Source organism: Sarcophilus harrisii, chromosome 1 (assembly GCF_902635505.1).
Source record: "Sarcophilus harrisii chromosome 1, mSarHar1.11, whole genome shotgun sequence".
In the NCBI taxonomy this organism is placed as follows: domain Eukaryota; kingdom Metazoa; phylum Chordata; class Mammalia; order Dasyuromorphia; family Dasyuridae; genus Sarcophilus; species Sarcophilus harrisii.
Window position 1 is genome coordinate 58997451 of NC_045426.1, and position 16749 is coordinate 59014199.

At 37.8% G+C, this 16749-nt stretch overlaps 1 protein-coding gene across 4 annotated transcripts in view; it reads left to right on the plus strand.

The window, feature by feature from the left end:
• The window catches only part of EEFSEC (eukaryotic elongation factor, selenocysteine-tRNA specific), a 330059-nt gene that overhangs the window by 219881 nt on the left and 93429 nt on the right, over positions 1–16749 (plus strand). For all 4 annotated transcript variants that reach the window (XM_031956346.1, XM_031956327.1, XM_031956355.1 and 1 more), the window contains exon 5: positions 7524–8162. In XM_031956346.1, the coding sequence (XP_031812206.1) occupies positions 7524–8162 (639 nt within the window). The remainder of the gene's footprint in view (positions 1–7523; positions 8163–16749) is intronic.

Sequence of the window (16749 nt, forward strand, 5' to 3'; positions counted from 1 at the left end):
TCCCTGCTAATACATCCACAGAGAGGAGAGGAGAGAGAAAAAAACAAAACCTTTGCAACAATAGTCACGTAAAACACCCTCTCAGCCATACCCTCAAAACATGTCACAGTCCATCACATCTCTTTTGGGAGGTGGAAAGTGTTCTTTACCATTGGTTCTAAGGAATCTTCATTTATCATTGCATAGAGCAGAGTATTTAAGTCTTTCCAAGTTATTAATTTTGACAGCCTTGCTATTAAATTATAAACTGTTCTCTTGATTCCCTGCTATTCTTATTCTACATCAGTTCATACAAACTTTCCCAGGTTTCTCCAAAACCACTTCTTTCATCTTCATCTTTTTTATAGCACATTCTATTCCAATCCTATGCCATTATTTATTCAACTATTCCCCAGTCAAGGGATACTGCCTTGGTTTCTCATTCTTTGGCATTGACCTGTTAGAAATATTTTTGCACATAGAACTTTTTCTCCTACTTTAATCTCTTTTAGGGGATAGGCCTTGGAATGATATAGCTGAATGAAAGAGTATGCAGAGTTTAATAACTTTTGAGATAGAGTTCCAAATTTCTTTGCAGAATGGATAGACCAATTCACATCAGTATGCTCCTTTTCTTACAGTCCCTCCAATGTCTGTCACCTCTCTTTTCAGTCAAACTTTGCCAGTCTGATGGGTGAGATAGAACTTTAGGCATGTTTTAATTTGTATTTCCTGTATTAAACTTATTTGAAACATTCTTTTATTATGAGTCGAGTTAGTTTAAATTTCTTTCCTTAAGAACTGTGCTTGTTCAAATCCTTTGATTCATTTTAAAAACAAAAATTAAAACTATCACAAGAAAAGGGATGTTGAGCTACTATTTGGTATTTGGGAATTGAGTCCAAAAAACTGGCATGAAGTATTTTATCAGTTTGAGTATAATGAAATCATCGTCACCAGAACAACACTAGTCTTTCCTCCCAAATAGTATTTGTCAGTTGTAACTCTTCTTTTTGTTTCCAAATGGTCTTGTCTTTTTTTATTTTCTTATTTACCTTGGAACTGTACTTTTGTTTCTGAAAACTTTCCTAGAAGTATCTTGGTTTGTACTAATGCACCATCATAATTTACCTGGGTACCATTTAGAGCCAGCATTTGACTATTTTTGCTACTCTGTTATGCTGAAAGTGGCTCCACGAGGGAGATCCCTCATCTTCGGAATTCCTCTCTTCTGATTTTACTTTGATTATTGGCAAGATTTTAGTCAAAGTGCTTCTCCATCTTTTCAAAGGATATAATATTAAAAATAATTAGCCCTAATTTTAATAGATGCATTCTAGGAAAATTGGATACAAGGGAGAGCTGCTATCTTAGGAATAGTAACACCAACAGAAGCCCATATTTCTCTAAATTTTTAAGGTTTAAGGGAAAATGCCTTTCCCTTAACAGCTCTGTAAAATATGGATAGTACCAATATTTTTCATCATCCCATACTATTTATGAAGAAACTGAGGCTTAAAGAGTTTAAGTAATAGGCTCAGGGTTAAGCAGAGAGAAAGTTTTGCAGTTAGTGCTTAATGCCGGGCTTTTGACCCCTGAGATCAGAACTTTTTCCACTACACCATCCAAAATGAATCCTATTCCTGGTTTCCCATTTGGATGTGATTGGGATGTCTATGTTGGAATGAATTTCCTGTCTAGCTACTGTATCCTAAGATGCCTAAGCTCAGGGAACATTATTCTTTGAGAAAAATTCCCAAGATTCCATTTCCCAGAAAAGCTATTAAATCTGAGTTCAGGGTGTTTTGTCATAAGGTGAGGACCCTGATTATTGGTCTGTGTTATGGGAGACAAAAAGTTTAAAAAGCAGCAGATGGGTGTACTTACTTGCAGAGACTCAAGCCAGAGGCTACAGCTGGAACAGGAAGATGAAAGAATATAGGACGGTATAATGCCATGCTGTCCTTGAATCTAGGAATCCTAGAAGAATCATTATTTCCTGGAATCAAGGCAAGAGACCGGCGGATCTCTAACCTCTTTCATGAGGCTTTATTGGATCTCTTTTCTTCCTGGAAAGGCTTCCACAGATCTCCAGGAGACTGATAACCCTGAAACCTAAACCTTTTACCACTGGGCATGTAAATTCAGAATCAACTGTGTCCCTCTCCAGATACACTGGTGGATTAGTGGGGATTAAAGTAGGATTAGATTGAAATCCCTCCTGATTTTATAAGGAATTGCTCCCACTTCTATATGGAGAGGAGGGGAAGAAGGAGTGTTAAGAATAGTTCTGTTAGTGATTATTTGCTCTTGTTACTTGCTAATAATATGATAGTGATAAAAAATAATGATGATGATGGTAGTAGTAGTTTATATTGAAGAAGTCCAATGTGGTTTTACAAAGTAATTTCTTCATAAGAACTTGTGAAAAAATTGATACATTTTACAAATTAAGAAATTAAGTCTGAGAAGCTCCTATTAGCCCCTTAGAATTCCTAGTTCTCTTCAGAGCTTAACTAAGTCATCTTCATTAAACTTCAGAGCTTAACTAACTCATCTTCATTAAATGTTTTGATATTGTACAGCTGCTTTCTACTTTGATTGTAACAGAATAGACACAGGAATGGGGGCTCGTCTTAATTCACTAATTGTGATCACTGCCAGACACCTCCCATTGAACCTAAGTGGTCATCAGAGTTTCAAGAGCACTACATTCATCAATTCTTTGAATTTGAAATTCTGTAGAAGTTATTTTAAATGTAGGAAACCTGTATCTGCATAATGAATAGTAATATTATTTTGCGTTTAAATTCCCTCCTCCCCCCCAGCCCTGTGAAAACTCTTAAGTCATTCTGAAAGTATCTGTCACTTTTTAAAGTTTCCTTTTCAGGTCCTTAAAATCTTGCTTTGCACAGTTATTTTGTTGCTTTTCTTTTCATATTATCTTCATCAGGAACTTTTTATTATTTTAGTCTGAAGAATATCATCCACATTGAAAATTAAAATTTATATATGTATGTAAATTTTATGTAAGCATTTACCTACTACATACATATAATCTAGGAATTTAGATTTGAGATATGAAAGGAGGAATTGGGTGTTGTCTAGGAAGTCAGTAGTTATTTCTGTGAAGGCAATTTCCCCAGTTGGGAATTGTAACTCAAGTAAATGTCCTCAGTGACTTCTCTGGAGGGTTCATAAACCAGAAATTTCACTTTACGAGTCATGGCACAGCAGTTTACTAAGTGTCTTCTTATTACCTGCTGGCATTCAGATTTCTATAGAGGCTCATTTGTCAATCTAAGTATGGGTAGAGTTGTGGTTTGGTTTCCACTTTATTGGAAAAGAAACAAAAAAACTCCTGTAGGATACTGTACTGTATCTGCTCTGAGATACATTGTTGAAAAGTTGGATATAAATGAAATCTTATTTTCCATTGACTTCCATTACCCTTTTAGAGGCGCTTCATCTTATCTGATTGATTGTAGCTGTGTCTAGTATTTAGTTATCAGTTTCCCTGCCCTTCAGGCTCTTGTCGGGAAGTTAATGATCTGTAAACAAACACTTAAATACTGAAGAGCTTCAGAAAGAGCGCTGGGCTTCTGTAAGAAGCATGTTCTATTTGGCCCACAATGGAGAGGGAGATGTTTCCCCAGACCATAAATCTTTAAAAATATCTAGAGGCCCCAGAAAAACAACTCTGGGAGATGACTAAAAACCATTACATTAAATTCCCAATCCCTATATTTATGCACACATGCATTTTTGATTTCCTTCACAAGCTAATTGTACAATAATTCAGAGTCTGGTTCTTTTTGTACAGCAAAATAATGTTTTGGTCATGTATACTTATTGTGTATCTAAGTTATATTTTAATATATTTAACATCTACTGGTCATCCTGCCATCTAGGGGAGGGGGTGGGGGGGTAAGAGGTGAAGAATTGGAACAAGAGGTTTGGCAATTGTTAATGCTGTAAAGTTACCCATGTATATATCCTGTAAATAAAAGGCTATTAAATAAAATAAAATAAAATAAAATAAAAATATCTAGAGGCCCAAGGAAAGGAAGTGCCTTACCCAGAGGCCCTCACGTCTAGGAACAGAGCTGGGCCTTCAAGGTAGGACCTCTCATCCCATAGTTATCAGTCACTTTTTCTGATACTATACATTTACCCTTAAAGCATCAAAACTCTTTTGATTTTAAGCATTTTAAAATTTTGTCTCGGTGGCTGAGGGTCATTTTGATGATTCATTTATGGGCCATAATATGGAATACTGATGATCACAGGGGCTATGAAGATTTGGAGGAGTTTAGCCTTGTGAGGCAAATGGCCTCATGCTACAAATGCCCTTTGGATTCTTCTGCCGCTTTGTCTGTTTTTCTTGTCTTTCCTCACTGGCAGTTAGCATTTCTTGCCTCTCTCGAATGCTTTTGCTGTTTTTCTCAACTGTCCCCAAATTTTAGAATTTCAAAATAACCTATTTCAAAATGATGGGTTTGATGGCAAACTTGACAATAGCTCAAGAAAAAAGAATCAGGTTGTAGGAAAGCCAAGGTGTGTGAACTCTATTTTGGCTATTCAGAAACCCTTTTACCTCCCTTCTGAAACTGTGCTTTCAATAGATGCAGCTGTTATATAATTAAAATTAATGTGATTGTGATGATATTATATAAGTAAATATATAATATAATACTATATATATATATATATATACATATATAAATGAATATGTATACTCTAGCTGCATTGTAAAATGAACAAGGGGCTTAGAGACAAGAAAACCTGAGTTCAAATGTGGCCTTTGTTATTTGCTGTGTGATCTTGGGAATATCACCTGACCTCTTTTAGCCTCAGTTTCTTGATCCGTAAAATGAGGGATTTAGTCTCATTGGCCTTTTGAGTCTCTTTCTACTCTAAATCTATGATACTGTTACCCTAAACATAACTTCTTAATATTTCTCTATGGAACTTAACACAGGAAGATTTTTAAAAAATTAATTGATAAAATTTGTTTTAGCTTATCATCTGAGCCCCCAGTATACTCCCAATTGAATCCCTTGCAATACATATAAATATAACATGTGTATATAATATTTATAGAAATGTAATGCTCAAATAATAGCATATATAATCTTATGCTTTAATAATTTTCCATTTGCAAAATGTAATTAATTAAACTTTCCAGACTTACAAAGTATTTCCTTTTATATAGATGTTTCCAGATTGTAGCATCATGCCTGGCACATAATACTTACTTAATAAATACTTGTTGATTAACAGATTTTTAAAATAAAGAATGAGGGTATAATTTATAAGTTAATATCACTGAACCTAATCTTTATTACCTTTTAGAGATGTCATTAACATAACTTTATTAATTGTATATTTGTTCTTTTGGTTCCATTTTGTTCACTTCATATCACATCATATAAGTCTTACCATCTTTCCTTTAATTCTTCATGTATTTTTGTTATAATAGTAATATTCCAGTAAGTCCGTTTTGATTCTGAAATAAAGATCTCCCTGATACAGAAGCCCTCATAATTTTCTGTTTATTAGGTGCTTGCTAATTAGGAAAGAGCTATCCACCTATTCTGCTAGCCTTCTTGGCTGCACCTAGACTCCCACCTCCTTTCTCCTCAGCTCTGGCCAGAGTGCTTCTAGGATCTTGAATCTTTGTAAGGGTTGGGAGAGCCATGTCCTTGGGAATGTTGGCCGTAGCCTAAAAGCCATCTCCACGTACTTTTGGCCATAATGGGTCACAATCCTTACATGCTACTTTGTGAAACACCTGTGCCGGCCTCCCCAGAGGGACTTGGATTGGCCACTTCTGAGGCTGTACAATAGTGGATACTTCTTATCCAGCTCTTCAGACATTCTGCCTTTGCCTTTCCCCAGCGGCTCAGGCTCTTGGAAGCTAAGGCCATGTTTTTGCATTTCTTTGGTCATCTACACTGTGTTTTGTGCATAATAGGCATTCATCATATGTTCATTCAGTTGAATCACATATTTGAGAAGGAAGGCACCTTAGTGGTTTAAACTTTTCCCTCTCTGGAATCTCATCTACAGCAATGCCAGACCCCTATTTGGGTTACCTCAGGAAGCATTCTGTTCCACTGTTGAAAAGCCCTCATTGTGTGAATGCCCATCAACTGGAGAATGGCTAAATAAACTGTGGTATATGAATGTTATGAAATACAATTGTTCTGTAAGAAATAACCAGCAGGATGATTTCAGAAAGGCCTGGAGAGACTTACATGAACTGATGCTGAGTGAAATGAGTAGTTCCAGGAGATGATTATATACTTCAATAACAATACTATATGATGATCAATTCTGAAGGACCTGGCCATCCTCAGCAATGAGATGAACCAAATCAGTTCCAATGGAGCAGTAATGAATTGAACCAGTTACACCCAGGGAAAGAACTCTGGGAGATGACTATGAACCACTACATAGAATTCCCAATCCCTCTGTTTTTGTCCACCTGCATTTGTGATTTCCTTCACAGGCTAATTGTACGCTATTCAAAGTCTGATTCTTTTTGTACAGCAAAATAACTGCGTGGACATATATACATATATTGTATTTAACATATACTTTAACATATTTAACATGTATTGATCAACCTGTCACCTTGGGGAGGGGTGTGGGGACAGAGGGGAAAAATTGGAACAAAAGGCTTTGCAATTGTCAATGCTGAAAAATTACCCATGCATATAGTAAATAAAAAGCTATAATAATAATAATAATAATAATAAAAGCCCTCATTGTTAAACAAACACAAAAACAAAACCAGAATCCTTCTTCCTTAAAGAGATTAGACCAAGGAAACAACAGATCTGTTATGTTGTATATTCTCACATCTATCTCCTCAAGTATTAGATAGTGAGATATGTAAGATCTGATTATTTGAAAAGCTATTACCTTCCCAGATAGATGTGGTGAGGGTGGAGTTTTTGTGTGTAATATAGAGAAGTTTATATAACAGAATATCTGTTATTACCTTGGAATGAATTGTAGAATGTTGGGGGAAAAAATGCTGGGACCATAAGACCTAGTATCTAGACCTGACCTACTTTCTAGCTATGTCATTTTGGGCAAGTCAGTTCAGAGCCCACTGTTCCAGTCTCCTTTCTAGAATAAGAAAATTAGAAAATATGAAATCCAAAGTCCCTTTTAACTTTCCCCTGCCCCGTGGTAGTGTCACTGTGCTGTGTATAACATGAAATAAAAATGTGGCTACAGTCACTGAAACATTAGGGTTTTATGTTTCTATTCTCCCCATGACTGCAAGATGTAGTTTGTTTTGTTTTTTCAATTTACATGGAACTTGCTAATGTTGTTAGTAAACATTAAGCCCCTACCTAATAGATATCAGGTAGTACAGGGACCTCCCTGCTCTCAGAGAGCTCAAAATCTAATGAAATGTGAGGGAGAGAAGGGAAGATGGAGACTCTGCAAAAGAAATCTTAGCAGTTTGGAGCTGGTTTTGATTTACTTAATTCATTCTTTTTTTTCCTTGCTTCTCTTACAATCAGGTAGTGAAGAAAGTGAAGTCCATGCAGATGTTCCACACTCCAGTCACCTCTGCCATGCAAGGAGACAGATTGGGCATCTGTGTGACCCAGTTTGACCCCAAGTTGCTAGAACGAGGGCTAGTGTGCACACCAGATTCTCTCCATACCATCCATGCTGCGATTGTTTCTGTTAAGAAGATTCCTTATTTTCGAGGTGCTCTTCAGACAAAGGCAAAGTTTCATATAACTGTTGGTCACGAGACAGTGATGGGAAGGGTGATGTTTTTCAGCCTGGCTCCTGATCAGTTTGATTGTGAGCCCCTGGAGGAGACCTTTGACTTTGAAAAGGAATATCTCTATCAAGAGCAATATTTGTCCAAGGATTCCCCCCCTGCAGAGGAGGACAAGAAGAGTGACCAACCTGTAGAGAAATGGCCAAAGCAACAGTGGGCTCTCCTAGAATTCGAGAAGCCTGTTACCTGCCCAAAATTATGCCTTGTGATTGGCTCCAAACTCGATACTGACATACATGCCAATACTTGCCGACTGGCTTTCCATGGAATGATGCTTCAAGGTCTGGAAGATAGGAACTATACTGAGACTTTCCTGCCAAAGTTGAAGGTGTATAAACTGAAACACAAGGAGGGATATGTGGAGAGGGTAAGCAGTATCTTTTTTTATTTCTTTTTTTATTGTCTGGTTCTTAGATTCATATTTGAGTAATATGGGTTTAGTGAAAGTTCTTTGCAAATATTCTGTGATGTTGTCTCTTTGGTTGGAGGTAGTGACCATTTGGGATCAGAGAAGGTACTTTTGACTTTTCACACAAGCCAAATTTCACACAATTAAGACAGGATTTTTTAATGTTAGGTACCCACTCTGATAATAGCCTCACTCTTTAAATCATTTTTTAGATTTTAGGTGAAAATTCCATTTCCTTGAATGCCATTCTTAAAGACAGGCTTGTTTTCATTGACCACTAGCACTGCCACTCAGGAACAGTCTGTTAATAAGGAAGCAGAGTATTGTACCATTCTGGGCTAATTCTAGAATTTTTCTTATAACCAGGGTCAATCCTATATCACTGATGTACTTGGTGCTGATTTACCAAATCAAGATCTATTTTAAGTCTCTTAGGTACTGTTGCTGGCTCAGTTTATGTTTGGACATCCTGCTGGTCATTCTGGTCATTCGCAAGTTGTATCTGTGAGCGATTCATTTGCAAAGCAGAGGCTATAGAAAATGTGATTAGAATGGGATAGTGAATGGCCTGATCAACTAGGCAACTTATTCATTCTAGCACAGTAAGAATCTGGAGTCAGGGACTTTTCATATTCCAGTTATGGCTCTACCCCTGTTTAGATCTGAACCTCTTTTCTATCTGTTATTTATGATGAGCATGTGGCCACAATGGTGGTTACCAGTGATTTGTAGGTCATAGAAATGGAAATCATTGGAAAGCATCAAACTCTAAGCCACAAGGTGAATATTAGTTATGATTGTTTTTGTTGTTGTTTTAGGTAAGTATGACCATATTCAATATATATTTTGTGCAAGACAAGTCATTCTAATAACTAAATTAACCTATTCACTTCACTGGCCTATTTATGTATACATTTGTGAAGATCTCAGGAAGAGTAGATAGAAACCTGGAGAAGAAGAAAGGGTCAACAAAAAAAAAAATCACAGAAGGTAAAAAAATATGTCTTTAATGTACTGGTGATTCAATATTCACCACAATAAGTCTGGTAATAACACAGAATTGTGGATCAAAGGGTAAATGCATACCCTTTGATACTGCAGTGTCTCTACTGTATCCCAGAGAGATCTTAAAGGAGGGAAAGGGAGCCACATGTGCAAAAATTAACATAATTTCTATCTAAATTTTATTCAAATGGTAAGAATGAACTCAAGGTCCATGTTCTCTCAGAAGCTTTCCTTGTCTACTTCATTCCCCAGTGACCTCTCTGTCTCCCTCCTTTGTATTTGTAGAGTTCTTATTTCCAAACACTCATTCACTCTTTGGTCACATACTTGTGGTGATTCTTCAACTCTTTTGTAAGCACTGGGCAATGAAGGACCATGTCCCACTTGTCTGCTATGCAAAGGATGCTGTGTGTGCCTCATAACTCAAGGATTTGCTGAATGAATGCACTTGTAGAGGAACACTAACACAGGAAATATCCCGAAGAGTTTCACTTCTTTGGCTCATTCTAGAACCTCCCCACACACTGACCTCACTTTAGCATAGACAGAGAAGGAAGGAGGGGAGGCTAGTGGGGCCAACATTGCAGTGTGTGGGTGGGTGTGGGTATGGGTGTTGTCCCTACAACTACTTGAGGCATACCAGAGACCTCCCTCAAGAGACTGAGAGGTAGATGTTTTGTTGTCCACATCTTTAAGCATCAGTGAAGTGACAGTGTTTGTGTGGTACAGGAATTGAAATATTTGTTTTTGCTTTTACTTCTTTTTTTCTTTAAGCATTTCTTTCTCTGGTTAATAAAGACAATGAATCACTGTATTGCTGAAGAATGATTAGAGTTAAGAATAAGTAAATTGATGTAATCTTTATTGTTTTGGAATTTAAAATGTTCCTAGTGTTAAATAAGGAGATGAGTCTGTACCCTTTTTTGCCTACTTCAACTTCCTCTTTCTTTTTCACTTAATTATAATTAAATATTTTAAAGGATTTTCACCTTTATGGAAGATAGGAGTCTTGCTAAAATTAAGTTGTTTGTTGGAAGCTAGGAGTAAATGGAGAAACCCCCAAAAGATCACTGTCCCAAAGACAGATTACTGGAGACATCTGGTGTGAAGCCCTGGGCTCATTAAATGGAATACATGTTCCTTGTGGTGAGTATTCCATGAATCTCCTAGCACTTTAAAGGTCAGCTTGGAGAGGAGGTCGTTGTCACTTGTTCCCATTGTGATTCATTTCAGAGTACTTAGAATCAGAATAATAAATTTCTCTAGTCTTGGAACCATGGACAATATATTTTGTTTTGTTTTAAATATTGCTTCTATTTCCTTTCTTTGAAGCAGAGTGACACTTCACGTATTATCCAAAACCTGACATGGCGTACCTATCAGGAGTCACTAATCAAAGTGAGGGAACAGCATGTTTTGGGAGGTGGGGTTAAGAATCTAGAAACTGCTCTCTTTATATTGTTTCAGAAGTGTGTAAAAAATGCTCTGTACCAAACCTGTTCTAGCACTTCCTGTATTTTCATACCAGCTGTGCTTGAGTGCCACCAGGAATTCTCAGACCTGTCACAACCCCAGTGTGGGCAGCAGAATTACAGAACAGCGTGTTCCAGCATTATATCCTAGTCACTGGCGGTTTTGAGATGGACGAGCTGAGCTGAAGATAGGGTAGGGGGTAGTGAAGTCATCATCACAGCCCAGTGGAAGAAACTTTGGATTATGACTCAGGAGATCTGGGTTCTAGATCTGATTTTACTGTGATCTTAATATAGTTACTATCCACTCTGGGCACCATTTCCTCCTGTGCAAAATGAGGGGGTCTGGAAATGATCTACCCAGACTTTTTTAGCACCAAGATCAAGTCAGGGCCCACCTTTAGTGTAAGACAAGAGCCCAAATACCAAGCCCTGTTGCTATTTTTAGGAGCTTTCACCTGCTTGTGCTGCTAGAAGATAATTTTCTTCTTCATCTGTTGGCTGTCCAAAGAGTAAGATTGCCAAAGTTACAGAAAGGACTTTGGTGCTGAAAGATAGGGGCTACTACTCTTTTTAATGTTTGAAATTTCCATGGTTAGCCAGTGAGGCAGAAGAGTAGGAATGCCCTTGCCTGAAACAAGAAGTCACTTACCAAGTTAGGTATTTAAATCTTTTCCAATTTTGACCTTTGCCTGAGGGGTACCCAGTATTCTTAAATTGTTGTTCATTTTGAAAAGACAATTTTCAGATGAAGAAGTTAAAACCATTTCTAATCATATAAAAAATGTTCTTAATCACTATTGATTAGAAAAATGCAAATTAAGACAACTCTGAAGTACCACTTCACTCCTCTCAGATTGGCTAAAATGACAGAAAAAGATAATGATAAATATTGGAGGGGGTGGGAAAACTGGGACACTAATATATTGTTGGTAGAATTGTGAACTAATCCAACCATTTTGGAGAGCCCTTTAGGACTATGCCCAAAGGGCTATCAAATTGTGCATCAAAGGGTAAATGCATACCCTTTGATACTGCAGTGTCTCTACTGTATCCCAGAGAGATCTTAAAGGAGGGAAAGGGAGCCACATGTGCAAAAATGTTTGTGGCAGCTCCCTTTGCAGTGGCCAGAAACTGGAAACTGAATAGATGCCCATCTGTTGGAGAATGGCTGAACAAATTATGGCATATGAATGTTATGGAATATTATTGTTTGGTAAGAAATGACCAGTGGGATGATTTCAGAGAGGTCTGGAGAGACTTATATGAACTGATGCTAAGTGAAGTGAGCAGAGCCAGGAGATTATTGTACACAACAACAAATAGATTACATGGTGATCAAATCTGATGGACATAATTTTTTCCAACAGTGAGATGATTGAGGCCAGTTCCAATGGTTTTGTGATGAAGAGAGCCATCTACACCCAGAGAGAGGACTATGGGAACTGAGTGTGGATCACAACATAGAATTTTCACCTTTGTGGTTGTTACTGTTTGCTTGCTTGCTTTCTTGTTTTTTATCTCTCATTTTTTTTTCCTTTTCGATCTAATTTTTCTTGCTCACCATGATAATTGTGGAAATATGTATAGAAGAACTGCACATATTTAACCTATATTGGATTACTTGCTGTCGAAGGGAGGGAGAAAAGTTTGAACATAAGGTCTTGCAAGGGTGAATGTTGAAAACTATCTTTGCATGTATTTTGAAAATAAAAAGCTAATATTAATTGGTGCTTATTTCTACCAAGTTGTAGCCTAAGATTTCAGATAACTTTGTATCAGTTCTTTATGAACATCTATTGATTGGTTAGACCAAAGCAGCTGTTTATAGCTTTTGTTCTCCCACCTTGCTAGATTGTGTGGCTCCTTTTAAATGCTCCTTTTAAAGAACTAAGAACATCCTCCTCCTTTAATCCACAACATGATCTGAGATTTAGATTGGAGGCCATAAATCCAATCTCAGTCTTGGTTGTCCTCTTCCTTTCAGGGGAAAAAGACTGTTTCAGTGATTTCTTAAGATCTCTGAAAAGAATGTTCTAGTGGTTCTTCCCTACACAGTCTTCTTATAATTTAGTCATCTCAGTTTATAGAAGTATGATTTGTCATACTTCTAATATTAGCATTAGAAGAGGCTTGAAGCCTAGCCTCTTGCCTCATGTGGTAATCATGTGATCTACAAGCTGGCAGATCCCTTCATCTTACAACATCTCTTGAGGGGTATCTGGTTTCTTTTGTTGCCATATTACATTTGACCATAATAAATATAGACAACTTGGGAAGCTTTAAAAATTTTTTTTAATTTGTATTTATTTAGGTTACACACGTATTTTCATTTTCTGTATATTTCTATAGCAGTTGTGAGAGAAAAAAATCACAACAAAAGGAAAAAAACAAGAAAAAAAGTGAAAATAGTATGAGTTGATCTGCATTCAGTATCCATAATTCTCTGTCTGGATGCAGATGGCATTTTCCATCCAAAGTTTATTGGGATTGCCTTGGATCACTGAATCACTGAGAACAACGTCTATCATAGTTGATCATCACACAATCCAGCTATTGGTGTGTACAATGTTTTGCTGGTTCTGCTTGCTTCACTCAGCATCAGTTCATATAAATCTTTCCAGGCCTTTTTAAAATCTGCCACTTCACCAATTTTCTTTAGAACAAAAACATTCCATTACTTTCATAGACTATAATTTATTTAGCCATTTCCCACTTGATGAGCATTCATTCATGTTCCAATGGGATATAGACCCAGTAAAGACATTGCTGGATCAAAGTGTATGCAGTTTTGTAGCTCTTTGGGCATAGTTCCAAATTGCTCGCCAGACTGATTAGATCAGTTCACAACTCCACCAATAATGCATTAGGTTTTTTTTTTTTTTCTTCTCTTTTTGGGGGGGAGAGCGGGTGGGAAAGGAAAGCTTTTTCAAGGAAAGCAAAGGGCTGGCTGAGCCTGATAGGGCCAGAAGAAGAGGGGACTTGACATTGACCAGCAGTCTCTGTGACTTTCTCTTACTTTGTGGGATTCTATTAGAGCAAAATGTTGAAAAGCTACCAGTATAGCTGATCTGTGAAGAGTGCCCACTCAGTTCTGGAATTTTGTCTTCCCATTGGGATCTTCCCTTTCATTGCGAGAGTTAAGCTCATTGTTCCCTTTGACAGAGGGACAAGCAGCTGCTCTGCTCCTGAGGGAGATGGACGTGCTGCCTGGTCTTGCGTTCTTCCCCTGCATTTTCCACAGCTGATACAGAGGGATTAAATCGGAGTCTGAGGAGTCTATCCATGCTGCTGCTTCCCTTGATTCACCTTCCACCTAAATGGTCATTGTTCGCATAAATGCTCTAGCTTTCTCAGGATAGGGACATTGTGTTTGGGAGAGCAACATAGTACAGCATTCTGAAATAGTAACTGAGAGTCACAAATAGGCCTGGGAGAGCAGAGAGAGCCAGTCACTCAAAGCTTCTCAATTGATCTTCTGGACTTTTTTGTCAGTTCAGTGATAATAATTACATACTTTGGCTTGCTTTGTATTTCCCTTTAGAAAATAGCTTTCATTTAATGTTTGGGTTAAACTTCATCTTAAAAACTCTTAGGTGAACATTCTTATTTGTAATTTCTCCCTCACGGAGATTAGTATTTTAGGATCCCATGTGGATCAGGAATAGCTGCCCTGGAACATGAAATCCAATGGTTTCTGAAGCCATTCTTGGTGACACTGCATCCTCTATATACTTTTTCTCCCATGACTCTTGTTTCTGCTTTCCTTCCCCACTATTCCACTTTTCTTTGTGCTGGTATTTCTGGTGTCCATTCCCATTTCTTAGATTTTTTTGCTCACTGCACCTGCAGACAGACTGCTTAGATTAATCATGGTGCCATGCCCCAAAGAAGTTCCCCAGCCCCAGGAGAGCACTGTGTAATAGGACCAGCACGTACTAAAAGGCTCAACTAACTATTGTGTGACCCAATTAACTGTTCATGAACCAAGATAGAAATAAAACAGTGCTGTAAGCTCTGAGGAATGAAACAAGAACCTGAGAGTCAGGCCAGTATGTATTTACATACATATATACCTACAAATATACATACTGCATATACTCACTCTTTTTGTGGTAGCAAAGAAATGGAAACAGAATAGATGCTCATTACCAGAAGAATGACTGAACATATCATGGTACATGAAGATAATGTACTATTACTCTGCCACAAGAAACAATAAATATGTAGACTTTTATGAATTGGATGTTGATTCAGAGTGAAGTCAACAGAATCAGGAAAACAATATATATGATGACAACAATATAAATGGAAAGAACAAAGAGAAAAAGAAAGTGATCTCTGTAATTATGGTGCTTAAGAAGTCTTGGCTCTGGACAAGAGATGGTAAAATGTACTGCCTTTCCCTACTGAAGAGGTAAGGGACAAAGAATATTACATACACTGTCAGACTGTTGATGTGTTGCTTAGGATTGCCAAACTGCTTTTTTCCTTTTTTAAAAAATTCTTTGTTGTAAGATGGCTCACTGTATAGGGAAAGCGGATATGAAAGCATATTCAAAAATGAAGATCAATCTATAAAAATATACCGATTGCCTTCTATGGACCAGGCACAATACTAAATGCCAGGAATACAAAAAGATAGTTCCTGTCCTCAAGGGGCTTACAATATAGTGGGGGAGAGATTGTACAAATAAATGTGTGTGTGTGTATGTATATGTATATATCTTTATATATAAAGTAAGCTTTATACAGGATAAATAGCAGTTAATTAACAGATGGAAGTTGGTGAAATTGGGATTTTAGGTGGAACTGAAAAAAAAGCAAAGGAGGGAGGTAGCCAGGGGTAAGAAGAAAGAATGTTGCTGATATTGGGACAGATAGAGAGAAAAGTACCTGGAGCCAGGAGATGGACTGTCTTGTTAATGGAACAACCAGGAGGCCAGATTGAATCAATCCCTGGATAGCAAAGTAAGGGTTGGGGATTAAGGTATAATGAGACTGGAAAGGTAGGAGGGGGGCTGGATTTTGAAGTTTTGAATGCCAAAAACAACATTTTGGTCCTGGAAGTGATAGGGAACCACTGGATTTTATTGAGTAGAAGGGAAAGTATGGTTGGATCAGTATTCTAGGAAAATCATTTCAGTGGTTCAGTGGAGGGTGGGTTGGAGTGGGCAGGGACTTGAGGCAGACGGACCCACCAGTAGGCTGTTGCATAGGAGAGATTGCAAACATGCGTATCTTTATTTGGAGTTTTCTGTTTTGTACAAACATCTATGAGAGTAGTGTTTGGTTTTGGCATCATCTTACTAGCTTTCTCCTCCCCATGAGAGAGAAGAAGAAGTGAATATATAGATTGAAATACAAGAGGAGAAAAAAGTAGACTCATTATTAATGCCTGGATTAATAAGAGGAAAGATGTAGGATGTCAGACCTCCTCATACCTGGCAGCCGATTCAGCATGGTATCATCCCCCTGACTTGATCCAGGAATTCCCTTATACAAGAGAGGCTGAAACCAGGACTCAGTTCAGAAACAGTTGTTGCATGGACTCTCTTGACATTCTAAAGTCATTCTCACACACCCCTTTTCCTCCCCTACTTTTGTCCCCCTCCCATTTTTAATGTAGCATATGTATAATAAATTATTTCTTCTTATTGGCTGAAGGAAGAAAAAAGAATGGCCATGTATAACCCACCAAGATTAGGTAAATAACAAGAAAATGTAGAACATTATACGATGGGGATCAGTCCATGTGTGCTGTACACAGGCACAGGCAGCCACTGGCGCCGTTTGCAGAGCTTCTTATGACTTGGGCAGGGAAGCTGGAGGACATCACCCAACCAACTGTAAACACACAGACGCCACTGGGAACACTGCACTTACTTTGAAGTCTGAACGTAAGTTTGTTTGGTCCTGCTCGACTGCTGATGGCACGCTCAATACAGTAATAGCACAGAGGGAAAGGCAATCAGGTGAATCGCAATCAGTGTCTTTGCTTGTACCAGTTAAAAATAAAAAGGTGGAAGATGAATTTTCTTGCCAGCCCATTATTGATGTGGAGAATC